Source organism: Olea europaea, unplaced genomic scaffold, assembly GCF_002742605.1.
Source record: "Olea europaea var. sylvestris unplaced genomic scaffold, O_europaea_v1 scaffold1170, whole genome shotgun sequence".
Taxonomy (NCBI): Eukaryota; Viridiplantae; Streptophyta; class Magnoliopsida; order Lamiales; family Oleaceae; genus Olea; species Olea europaea.
In genome coordinates this window covers 22,438-34,803 of record NW_019229107.1, presented here as the reverse complement: position 1 = coordinate 34,803, position 12,366 = coordinate 22,438, and the positions used below count along the sequence as shown (strand labels likewise).

At 35.1% G+C, this 12,366-nt stretch overlaps 2 protein-coding genes and 1 long non-coding RNA gene across 8 annotated transcripts; 1 reads left to right on the top strand and 2 right to left on the bottom strand.

Annotated features, from left to right (window-relative positions):
• Window positions 1–350: 350 nt before the first annotated feature.
• Window positions 351–4,295, top strand: LOC111373869 (probable serine/threonine-protein kinase PBL19). 3 transcript variants are annotated; one of them, XM_022996458.1, is made up of 5 exons: window positions 351–503; window positions 1,133–1,559; window positions 2,111–2,371; window positions 2,829–2,951; window positions 3,445–4,295. In XM_022996458.1, the coding sequence occupies exons 2-5, from the start codon at window positions 1,209–1,211 to the stop codon at window positions 3,988–3,990; spliced, it is 1,281 nt and encodes a 426-aa protein (XP_022852226.1). In that variant the 5' UTR covers window positions 351–503; window positions 1,133–1,208; the 3' UTR covers window positions 3,991–4,295. The 3 variants fall into 3 exon arrangements, with proteins under 3 accessions (XP_022852226.1, XP_022852225.1, XP_022852228.1); XM_022996457.1 differs by lacking the exon at window positions 351–503 and adding an exon at window positions 510–846; XM_022996460.1 differs by lacking the exon at window positions 351–503 and adding an exon at window positions 515–623.
• Window positions 4,296–4,330: 35 nt separating this feature from the next.
• Window positions 4,331–10,309, bottom strand: LOC111373867 (pentatricopeptide repeat-containing protein At1g09900-like). 4 transcript variants are annotated; one of them, XM_022996454.1, is made up of 5 exons: window positions 7,266–10,309; window positions 5,707–5,821; window positions 5,277–5,377; window positions 5,018–5,153; window positions 4,331–4,638 (listed from the first exon to the last, which is right to left on the bottom strand). In XM_022996454.1, exon 1 carries the CDS (start codon window positions 10,194–10,196, stop codon window positions 7,485–7,487), a length of 2,712 nt encoding a protein of 903 aa, XP_022852222.1. In that variant the 5' UTR covers window positions 10,197–10,309; the 3' UTR covers window positions 4,331–4,638; window positions 5,018–5,153; window positions 5,277–5,377; window positions 5,707–5,821; window positions 7,266–7,484. The 4 variants fall into 4 exon arrangements, with proteins under 4 accessions (XP_022852222.1, XP_022852223.1, XP_022852221.1 ...); XM_022996455.1 differs by lacking the exon at window positions 4,331–4,638 and having other exon boundaries at window positions 4,760–5,157; XM_022996453.1 differs by lacking the exon at window positions 4,331–4,638 and having other exon boundaries at window positions 4,760–5,153.
• Window positions 10,310–11,960: 1,651 nt separating this feature from the next.
• Window positions 11,961–12,366, bottom strand: LOC111373861. The gene is made up of 2 exons (XR_002699037.1): window positions 12,281–12,366; window positions 11,961–12,189 (listed from the first exon to the last, which is right to left on the bottom strand). It is a non-coding gene; the product is annotated as an uncharacterized LOC111373861 (long non-coding RNA).

The following is a 12,366-nucleotide window of genomic DNA, read 5'->3' as shown; positions in this document are numbered from 1 at the left end:
TAATTGTTGAGGGGTGCTCTTATGTAAATTGGTGATGATCGTAACTAAAGATAACAATTCTTCCTATTTTCCTTTTTCTTTTCTTTTTTCATCTCCTTGTTTGGACAACTGGGCCATGTGACCTTTATTGGATTCATTGGTACAAACTTTATGGTCCCTCATGTCCTAAATCCTAGGTACCAGGTAGGGCTGCAAAGACTCTTCAAAGTGGGACCCTTCTTCAGTTCTGGCACATCAAACCCGAACCCCACGCCATCACACCCTACCCCATCCAGAATAATCTATTGGACAGCCACCCCTTTCAACCCATATATATAATAGATAGAGAAGCTTCGTGTGATATTTATTTGCAGAAGCTAACCAGCAAAGGACGAAGATAATATATGCATTAAATATCTCAACCGTGTTGACAATTAAGAGTTGAAATCAGGAAAGATAGTCCAATGGGTTTAACAAAATCAACAAGAAAATACAGAAAAAGTTATGTTTTATCCCTTTTATAGGTGACATACAACTAAACTCATTTATTTATTATCATCATTATCTTTACTTGATCTCTCTGTATTCTGCATTCAATTTGCAGCTCAAACTGATTAATTCATAGTTGCTCCATTCATTTAATCGTACGGCTGCACTTTATTCATTGCCTCTTCATTTTCTTGCAGTTTTTGTATCTGGATATCTTCTTGGATTTGTTTTTCACATGCCTCATTCTGCATTCATTTTTACATTTTTTCATTTTTTAGATATGATATGATTAATATTTTACTCTTTTACTCATTTTCAGACATTCAGGTATTTGTTTTTTCATGGTTGTTCTTCGTAGCCTGTCCAGGTAGAGTTGGGGTAGGTGGAGAGCTAGCATAAAATTTTGTCAAGATTTATTACACAAATCTTAATAGATATCGTAATATTTATGTAGCTGCCCTAAATGGCTAAATTGAAAGGAAAAACTGCTACTTTTCCCATCTGGTCTCTTGTTATTTATCATTTTTATTGGGGGTCTTTTTATTTATGAGAAATTTAATCTCAAAACTGTCCCTTTATGTGTACTCTGATGTAAGAAAGTTGTTAAAGCTTGTAATTTTCTTGAATTTTGATTATTAATCCATTCTTTCTGTATATTCAACAGGTTTTCAATGGCACAGCTGAAATAAATTAATTAATTAAATCTTGAACTCCCTCCTTTGTTCTAGAGAAGAAGAAAAATGAAGTGTTTCTATTACTTCAAGGACAGAAATAGACATAGGGAACAAAAATCCGCTCCAATTTTCAAGAATCACAGCAAATCGGATGTATCAGAAGGCGAAAGGGCGACTAAATCTTCATGTTCAGCTACTTCGGTGCGCAGTATTCCTGAATTATATGAAGAAAAAGCTCAGAGTTTGAGAGTTTTCACATTCTCTGAGCTGAGACAGGCAACTAATAATTTTAGTAGATTGCTTAAGATTGGTGAAGGCGGGTTCGGATCAGTATATAAAGGAACCATCAAACCTGTTGATGGAAAGGGTGATCCTTTTGTGGTTGCCATCAAGAAACTCAACAGAGATGGCAATCAGGTATGGCAATTGTGTTTAAATTTGTCATATGATATTGCGATCAAAGTAATGGATACTTTTTGTCTAATATGCTTCAAGTACAATGCTTTGATTTAGTTTCCGATATTGCGATCAAAGTAATGGAAACTCTTCAGCTATGAAGTATTGATGCAGACATGTGTCCAACAAGTCGTTCGTGGGATTGTTCAAAAATACAACGCATTGTCAACACGTTGATTAAGTTCTTTAAAATTCCACTTTTATAGGGTACAAATTTAGTGTTATATTTGTTAATTTTTCTTGTCGAAATTTTTAAAATATGAATACCTATTATTTATTTAATAATAATTTTGAGTTAAAAATATATAACATTTCTAATAAGAAAGAATGACCATGGAAGAAGCGTCCGTGTTGCAGAGCTCTTAAAGCTTGCCCCTGTCGAGCATCTGTCGTATAGGATTAAAGAAATCTCAAGCATTTATATGTGAAATCACCGAGTTGATTTCATACAACTTCACATTTGTGTGTTGATAATGCAAGAGGTTCGACCTAATTTATTTAATCGTTTTCAGGGTCATAAGCAGTGGGTTGCAGAAGTACAATTTCTCGGTGTTGTCGAGCATCCGAATCTTGTCAAACTTATTGGATATTGCGCCACAGATGGCGAGAGAGGTATACAAAGGCTACTTGTATATGAATACATGGAAAACAAAAGCTTGGAAGATCATCTTTTTGACATGGCTTATCCAGTTCTTAATTGGGATCGGAGATTGCTAATAGCGCTCGGAGCAGCTCAGGGATTGGCATACCTGCACGAGGAATTGGAAGTCCAGGTTTTATCTTCACAGTTTTCTGCCAATTCGTTCGACTATTTATTTACTGCTTAACACAAAATATACTGTTGGATATAGATTATTTCCCTGCTAAACGGTTAATGTTAAGTTACAAAAGATTTGAGTCATTTCAAGAACTTAATCAGCTTAATAATAATTTCTGGTTTGGTAGCTTAACTATCTATTTCTGCATGCTCTTCGACAATCCAATAGCATTTAGGAGTTGGATTTTCCCTTCAACTTGATTCAAGATACGGCTAACTTAGGACAAAACTCTTTCTGCTGCTAAAATAGTCGATACCTGAAGTAGAAAACGCTTTTATGCTACTTATGAACTAGTAAAGTCTTTTCCATTTATTGCTACTTCCTCTCTTGAAAACCGTGAAATCGGTATGTTCTTTAAATAAAGTATGGTTTGCAATATGTGGAACTTACTGTTGTTTATATCAATGGTTAGGTTATATATCGAGATTTCAAATCGTCCAATGTTCTATTGGATGAGGACTTCAAGCCTAAGCTTTCCGACTTCGGGCTTGCTCGGGAAGGCCCGACGGCTGGACATACTCATGTATCTACTGCGGTATGACAAACGTCGCATTTGCATGTTTAGTGAGAATAAAAGGCTTTGTAACTAATTTCACAGAATTATGTAGAGAACTTGATCATAGTGAACTTCATTGAACATATTAAACTTGCACTCATTGAAATTGGATAATGAACCCGTGACTGAAATCACCTCAAGAACTTCATTAACTTACTTGACATTAAATCCATGCCAGACTCCTAGTAAATTCCCCAAAATCCAGAGAGGCTTCTTGATTAATCGAAGTGGAAGGGCAATCTGCTGATACTTCATCAGATGATTGTACAAGGAACACGTAAACTCCCATTCTGTCTGTGCTTATTTACAAAAACGAAAACGAGATATTTCCAAATTTGGATATTGCCAAGGACTTGAGATATAGTTGTTGACATGCTAGTCTTTCAAAGATTGAAATGAAGTTTTCTTAACAATACTTACTTTCTTTATATAATTATTTGAACATGACTGGTAGTCTGCTTTCTGTGACTAGGTTGTTGGTACATATGGATATGCTGCCCCTGATTACATTGAGACAGGTCATCTCACTTCTAAGAGTGATGTATGGAGTTTTGGTGTTGTATTGTACGAGATATTGACAGGTAGGCGTTCACTCGATAGAGATAGACCAAGATCGGAACAGGAACTTTTGGAATGGGTGAAGCAGTACCCTGCTGATAGTCGGAAATTTGGCATGATAATGGATCCAAGACTCGAAAGTCAGTTTTCTCTTAGCGTAGCTCGGAAAATTGCGAAATTAGCTAATAGTTGTTTGGTAAAAAGTGCAAAAGATCGACCGAAGATGAGCATAGTAGTGGAAACTTTGAAGCAAATAGTGCAGGTCTCCAGTGTGGAAAGCCCATCTGTGAACCAGTTCGAGTGCATTGAAGATAAACCACTAGAAGAAAAGCCTGAGAAACATATGGGAGTCTCGGAATCGGCCAAAAGGCGTATGGCACACTTGGCTAAGATAAGTGAAAATGTAGGGGGTATTAGTAGGAGCAGGTTCATGTTCATGCAGAGAACCAAAGTGACATAAGGAAGCAGTTTTCTTGACAATATTATGTTGAACAGAGCTGGTTAAAGATTCAAGATTTTGGACATCGAATTTGATTTTCGAGTCACTGATCAGCTTGGTGTAGTTAACGTGCTCGTCAAGTAGTGTAACCCGAATTCAATAAATTTGATTATATGAAGTCAATTAGTGGAAATGCAACTGAAATATTGACATTCTGATGATGAAACATACCTGGGGAATGCAGTCTTTAGCCCTTTCTTGTAATGAAAATTTTATTGGAGAAGAATATATTTCTTCATATGGCTCTCAGAGTCCATTTTGGGGTATTTGTACTTGTCTATGACAAAAAAGCAATTGCAAAGCAAAGAATGGCCTGATCATCTGCTCTTCACTTTCTCTTCCAATTTCTCTGATCTTAATCAGATTGTGTTGCATATATTTGAGTATAAGCCTGATAACCATGGCTAGTATCTATTACAACCTATAGACTATAGTAGAAACTTCGGAACCTACTAGTAGAGATGCCAAAATGTGCTATGTGCCTATGTGCGATACATTGTAAAACCCGTAGGCCAATGCAACCCAGCACAGGCTGTGCCAGCTCCAGAATTTTTTAGGTCCAGCATGCCTAAAAAGTATGCCCGCGCCAGGCCAGTACCCGCTGGAATACTGTAAGCCAGTGTTTACTGTTTATATCATGGATATTTGTGGCATTAACTGAATCATGGGACACGTTAAGTGCCTGAAACTTAAAGGAAACAAGAAAATAGATGAAAAAAATAAAAACCTCTAATTTGGAATTCTCAGATGTTATTGAATCACAACAGAAATCCTTGTCTCAGTTAGATCAAAAGCCAGAGACTATTATTAGAGTGATTTATTAAAAAAAGGGGAAGAAAAGGTATAAAAAATTTGAACTCTATCATGAAGTGTGGATATCCCAAATTCAAAGTAGACTTTAATCCAGAAAAATGAAAAATAAAATAAAAAATAAGCTGCAACAATTTTGGGTAAAATTGCATACACAAATTCCCATACCAAATCTAACCTCATTAAATAATTACTGTGTAATTGGCTATTGAGCTTCAACAACTTTCTGTAAAACTGTGTTGCAGATGGCTGCCACTTTAGCTTGCAATTTTATTGCAATAATCTTCATTAACCATTCGCCGAATCATCTGGCACTGCCTAAGACATTGCCATCAATTATTTAGCAATGTAAGTCGAAAAAAATTCACTCAGAGGCTAATTAAAGCATCTGGAAATTACAAACTTGCCCTTAAAACAGTTAGTGAAGAAGAACATACCCGTTTTTTGATGGGAACTCCCAGATATTGAGTTTGGATTTTTCAATCTTAATTGCACATCTGTTTTTCACCCCCAACTGATTCTCCATGAAATAGAAACCCTATAAACCAAATTTGTAAAAGGGTGACAAGGAACTCGTGTACTAATATTTCATTCTTGAATATCAGGAAGAGTTTTAGAAATAAATGATTGTTGCAGAGGAAAATACGTATTTTAAATAATTATGAAGTTTCTGGACAAGTTTTTAGAAAAATTTGATGGACATTTGAACAATAATCGCTTAGTAAAAGCTTATTCATCTCAACATAAAAAGCACGTTTCATACTAATATCTGTGGGTGAGCTCATTATTTTCTAGAGAAAAAGTACATAACACGTGGGACGCAAATAGTTAAGATTAAATCTGATTATCTTGAGAGAAAATACTGACCTACAATTATAAGGCTTCTTGTGCGGGGTGAACATCTCTTCAATAGCCGGATATTGGGAATATTTTGCCTACTTGATCCAGTTCGGGAGAACTTCCCAAAACGAGCATCCGTAGTCTAAATACATATAAGGAACAATACTCATGCTTTCAGAGCTTTATTCTCAGGAAAGAAATAAGCAAAAATGAATAAACCTTCCTTACGAGAAAACCAACAAACAGCCAAACAGTAAGATGTTACAGAACTAACAATTAGAAAGTTATTACCCATTCATCAAAGAGTTATGCTACTTGTACAATAATTTCTTACAATATTGGTTGACAATCATACTTGTCAACATCACATACATCCATTTCAAAAACTGATTTTAAAATTAATGGACCGGATTTTGACAACATCAATGTTGTCATTCATTATTGTCAACAACAATTGTACAAGAAGATTAATTCTTCATGAAACTCTGTGGGTTCTAGAATGATAAATAAATTTGAATAAAATCAAGAACATGTACTAGGAAGAAAGAAAGTCGCTATAACTACCAAAACTCAAAACTCATCATTCAGAAGAATTTCGCCAATACCAAAACAAAAATTTAGTGAACACTAAATATAAAAAATTTAGTGAACACTAAATATAAAATCTAGGAAAACTGTATAAATAAAATATATGAACACAATGACGGTGATGGGATTTTAAATCATGATGTTTAACAACGTAGCAAAACTCTATCCTAAATTTATTTCTCAATCAAAAAATAAAAATCAAAAGACAGAACACATTTACTGACTCAACAGAACTTTTACCCAAACCTAGGCCATTATAAATACTTAAAAGGATATTTTGGACCTATTTCAGCTATTGTGACAGTCTCTTCCGCTCAAAATTTGACAAGATATTTCCCTATGTGGAAGCTGAGAAGCACTGGAATGACAGGATTTGCTAGGTTAACTACAAATTGAACATAATCTGAGCAGACGACGTAAGCTAGCTGAAATGAGATTCAAGACGAAAAATTCACCACCACTAGAAAATTTCCCTTTCCGTTTCCCAATTATAAATTACTTTTGATGCATTTAGGTTAATAGCAGTGTCCTGGTTATTCTGTTTATTAGATTTCGAAAGCATTCTCATTAATGGTGCAAAAATCTAGAAGTCGTAATATGAAACCCTAAAAGTTGATTTCCAGTTAAGTAATTATAACAACCCGCACCTATATATTTGTTACACAACTCTGTAGCCACATTCAAATCACAAATTATGGATAATAACAACTCTTTAAATTTCAATTTATTAAGAAATATAAGAAGAATTAGTTATAAGCCAATCTCAGAAAACTCAGCCTAATTTCATTCGTCAATAATTAAAATATAGTGCAATGTAAACCATGATGTGTATATAATGGTAGCAGCCAAAACTACAACAATGATAGCTGTGAAGTAACGGTTTATGCTATCCTAATAGTAAATACAGGTGTTGAATCAGCTTTGCAGTCAAGAGTTCAGTCATTATTCAATAAATTTCAAGAAATTCGCAGTGCAAAATATACTAAAATGGAAAATACCTTCCAAAGGTTATGATACCAGTATGGTCACGCACTCCCATTTCATTTCCATTTCTAAATTCAAGCATGGGTCTGCCTGGAGGGCTCCTTGAATGATGAGTTCCCACCCCATTGTTCCAAAACCTATGGAAGACACATCCAGGAATCCATATACTCTCATTCCTGATCCACATAACAATTTCTCGCGAGTCTTGTATCTTATTCCCGTTCAGTTTAAACTTATCTGTTGATCACCTCAAAAGGCGCATTCAATCCACCATCAATCAACTCAAGAGAATTAAATCTAATGCTATGGTTAAATCTATTTCTATGTATATAGTCATAGGTCATGTACATGAGAAAGTCTATGAAGAGACTTTTTCCTGTTATTTGTTGAGTATATTCAGCATCAACTTGTAAATCATTATACGCTCTGTCCAGTATCTTGTATGTTACTTCATCAAAGTTAAAGGAGACCTCACTCAACTTCTGGCCCCACATCATAGCCCTCTGAGGCAACCCTTGTTTGATTAGATGAGACAGCAGTAAGTTGGTTGTAACCGTATTTGGAACAAATCCCATCTTAAGCAATTTAGCTGTCAAAATCATTGCACGGTCAAGTATGTCATTACAAACACCATTCATCAGAGTGTTGTATGTTACTGTATTCGGAACCATGCCAGCAGAAATGAGATCATCAAACATCATAACAGCTAGATTCATTCTCCGACTACTGCAGAGACCATGAAGTCGTATGTTATATGTTGTAATATCTGGGTCCCACCCACTAGTGTGCATTCTGTTTACAAAATTGTCAGCATTTATCAGGTCAAATGCCTTGCAGTATCCGCTTATCAAAGTGTTGTAAGTCACAATATCTGCAGTTAACCCATGTTTATGCATTTCCATGTAAGTATCTATAGCCGACTTCATTCTTCCCTGTTTACAGAACCCATTGATGATAATATTAATGGTGAAGACATCTGGAAGCAAACCCCTCTGCCTCATCTCCCTCTCCAACTTCAATGCTTCATTTATTTTTCCAGAGTTACAAAAACCAGAAATTAAAGAATTATAAGCAAAGTTGTTAGGGACAAGTCCTTTCCTTGTCATTTTCAAAAAAACATCATATGCCTCTTCAACGAAGCCAGCTTTACAAAGTCCATCAATGAAGGCAGAAAAAGCAACAGCATCAGGAGCCATTCCAATTATTTCCATCTCTTCCCACACAATCTGAGCTCCCACCATGTCCCCTTTCTTAAAGTATCCATCCAGAACAACAGTGAAAGCCACTTTATTGATAGGATAACCCTTCTTGATCATCTTAATCATGAGATCCATAGCTTCTTGGTGCCTCCCTGCTTTAGACAAACCTACAAGCAGTGAAGTGCATGTGGAAGCTGAAGGAGTTAGACCAAATTTTATCATTATGTTATAAACTTCAAAAACTTTGTCTTCTAAACCTGCTTCACTGTATGCAGTAATAATGGAGTTAAATGCAACTACACTAAGAGGTATCCCTTTCTCAAGCATATTTTCTAATAATTCCAAGGCTTCCTCTAATCTTCCAGACCAACATAACCCCGATATAGATATATCAGATAGCGAACAATCTGGAATCAACTCATTACAGGATAAATCCCTCAAAATTTTGTTACCATCCTCTTTCATTCCATACTTATAATGCCCGGCAACTAAAATGTTCATAGTTATACTATCAGGTGCCACACCCTTGCTTCTCATGTCTTCATAAAGCATATTTGCCTGATTGACTTCTCTCGCCTTGACATAGCCATTCATCAAAGCATTGTACAATACGGTGTTTGGCAACACACCCATCTCTTGCATTCCGTCGAAGATATTTCTTGCTTCCACAATGTTACCCTCCTTGCAGAAGGCATTGATGACCGTCCCAAATGTAACAGTGCTTGGTTTGCAACCACTTTCAACCATCAACCGCACCCAACTTAGAGCATCTGAAGTCCACCCCCTAACACAATATGCATTGATCAAAATGTTATATGCATAAACATCTGGTTCGCATCTAAATTTCTTCATTACATGCAACAAACTTTCTCCAATCCTAACACATCCTCTTCTACAGAAACCGAGGATCATGACATTATAAATAAAAACTGAAGGACGGGGTCCTCTTTTAACCATATCCCTGAACAACTTCCAGACACTACCATAATCACCAACCCTTATCAACAGCTTTAAAAGAGTGCTAATCGCTGATAAACTTGGCCAACTACCAGTCTCCCTCATCCTTCCCAATACATCTAATGCTTGTGATCCCATCTCTGCATTTGTGAACGAACGCATTAATGAATCAAGAACTGAAAAATCTGACTCATACCTAGAATGTTCTCTCCACATAAACTCCACCACATCATTACTCCTATCCTCCCCTGTTCTCCTAATCACCCATGTAAGCACATCTTGTGCTAGAAACCTCAAGTCCTCAGCTGCCAACAAATGTGCAGCAATGCAACTTCGCCAGATCACACTTTCCAAATTATCCTGAACTAGAAATTTGAAAAACGAAAACGCCACCTGCCGTTTCTCAAGCATTTTCATGATTTCTACAAGTATATGAGGGCAGAAATTATTGGCCAGTTTCTGTAAGAGATAACCCTTTTCTTGTTTGATCATTTTTGCTATACCAGAAGAAATTTTACGCCTCTCATTCGAATTAATAACCGTGCTTGAAGCGTTAGAAAAATTCTTGAAGGGTGAAAATTGCTCAAGAAAATCAAATTTGGAATCAAAAGAAAGAGAATTTGAGCTCCTGTAGTAAGAAGATTGATGAAATTCAAAAGTCTCTAGGGTCTGTTGAGGAACAGAGAGAGAATGCACAAGTAGGTTTTGTGAAGTTGAGAGAGAAAGGTAGAGTGAGAAAGAGCTAGAGACCTTGAGAGTGATGTGAAGTCGGCGCACAGTGGCAGACATCCGGAGAGTTCACTGGAGTTCTCGTCGGAGATAGGACTTCCGACGACGGCTTCTGAAGAGGGATTTTCCTTGTGCTCCTGGCGCATTCCCGGTCAAAAGAATGGTAAGGGAAAGTTGAAGTTTGAAATTGTTACCGGTCCATTAAGAATGGGTTTTTGGATTTGGGTAAATCCATTAATCGAATTGCATGGTCAAGCACATCATATCATAGCCCATCTTACTCAACAATAGCAAAAGCCCATTGATTTGTATCATCATCTTGTGGCTACAAAAATAATAAGAGAATGAATAATTTTAACTTATGAATGACAAGATACATCGATTACGGAAGAAAAATAATTTAAATTTTTTTTTATGAGCAATTCTATCCCAACTATGCTTAGGGCATATTCGATATTGATTATGAGAATTGATTCTTCAACCATTGGAGAAAAAAGTGGGATCCACCAATAAGTGGAGGAGTCAAAAATGATTGTTGAAATAGTGAAATAACAATTAAAAATTAATTTTTTTTGGAGTGAAAATTTGCTAGCAAACGCTTAGGCTAATCTGGTAATACCCTTCTTATTTTTTACTTGATCGATTGACATTTAAATCCATTCATTTGTTGAATGGTTCATTGAATTTTGACACTCCACTTTAATCATTTTCCAGTAAACTTTGAGTAAGAAGACGGATCTAAGAATTATTGACGATTCATGAGGTGGTACATATATACATGCTAAATATAAGTCTTTTGATTAAATTTCGAAGACAAATGTTTAGAATTTGAACATAAATCTAATTTATTTAAGAAATATTATCTTCTCTCGAAATATTTCTTTGAAAATTTAGATTTTCAAAAAAAAAAAAAAAAGCATGTTGCGAAGTGCTAAAAAACAATGATTATTGAAGACGGGTTTCCATATTTCAACAAGGAAAAATAAAATTGGAAGAGAAAAGAATTTCAATGCGTTCGATAGTATGTAATTTTTTATATTTTTTTCAATGACATTTTAGGCATTAACAATTATTAATTGAGTTGTGCTTAGTGTACATAAAATATGTACATAGGGGTGTCAACACCTCTCACATGGTACATCGAGATTTTTTCTTAGGTGGTTATGAAGTCAATATGATACTCAAAATTAAAAATACATCGTTAGATATTTTTAAAACATGAGAGGTATCTTTAATATTGTCATAAAGATGAGGGGTTGTATATGATATTTGTCTCTTTATGAATTTACAATGGCCCCAACAACCTTCTATTTCGCACCATTACATAATAGCCCTAAAAATGTCACTTTCTGATATATAGGGTTTTGTGTAGAAGATTAAAATTAGATTTTTTAGTAAATTGTAATAAAAATTTTGAACTGTGTGGTTGAAAAGTTGTGAGACACATAAAAGATGTGGTTAATATTGATTGTTTGACTTTAACTTGAATTAAAATCAGATTTTAATCCATACCAAACATGAGTATAATCTTAACTTTTTAACACGATTGAAAATCATATATTTTTTATTCTTTTTGTGAATAATCAATGATTACAATAAGAAGACTTTTACTCAAACCCTCAAACTATACTACACACTTACAGAAGTAAATTATAACAATAATAAATAAAGTAGTTTTTTTCAAAGTACTTGAATGTTTTGCAATCACATTAAAACTAAAGTTCTATTATTATATCACTTTTTTCTTCAATTTATAACCAAAACTTGTAATTTTATTTTGATAGTAACATGATTCCAACAAATAAATAGTTAGGTGCAAAAATCTTATGATTTGTGCCTTCATTTTCTCAGATTATCATTCAGATAAAAACATCGTTACAAAGACCTTATAGTTGATGGCATCCCAATTAAAGGCCACTGAATTATATAAGCATCAAAAGGCCATTAATAATTATTATATAAAGAAAGATCAAAATTGTGTGATACTGATAGCCATGGGACATGGACTCTCTCTTGTTCTGGTGCCTGCCTCCATGGCTCCATCTGTTTACAGCTGCACCAGATACCTTGGATATTAGAACATTACTAATTATTTTCTTGTTAATATTTTGTATTTAAGAAACTGCAACTGTTCCTGTCCGTACAGGTTTCTTGGCATCATTTTCTTTAGCTGTGGTGGAGTGATTGCTTTTCTTTGATGAGGAAGAAATTTTCCATCTTTTTTCGTTGG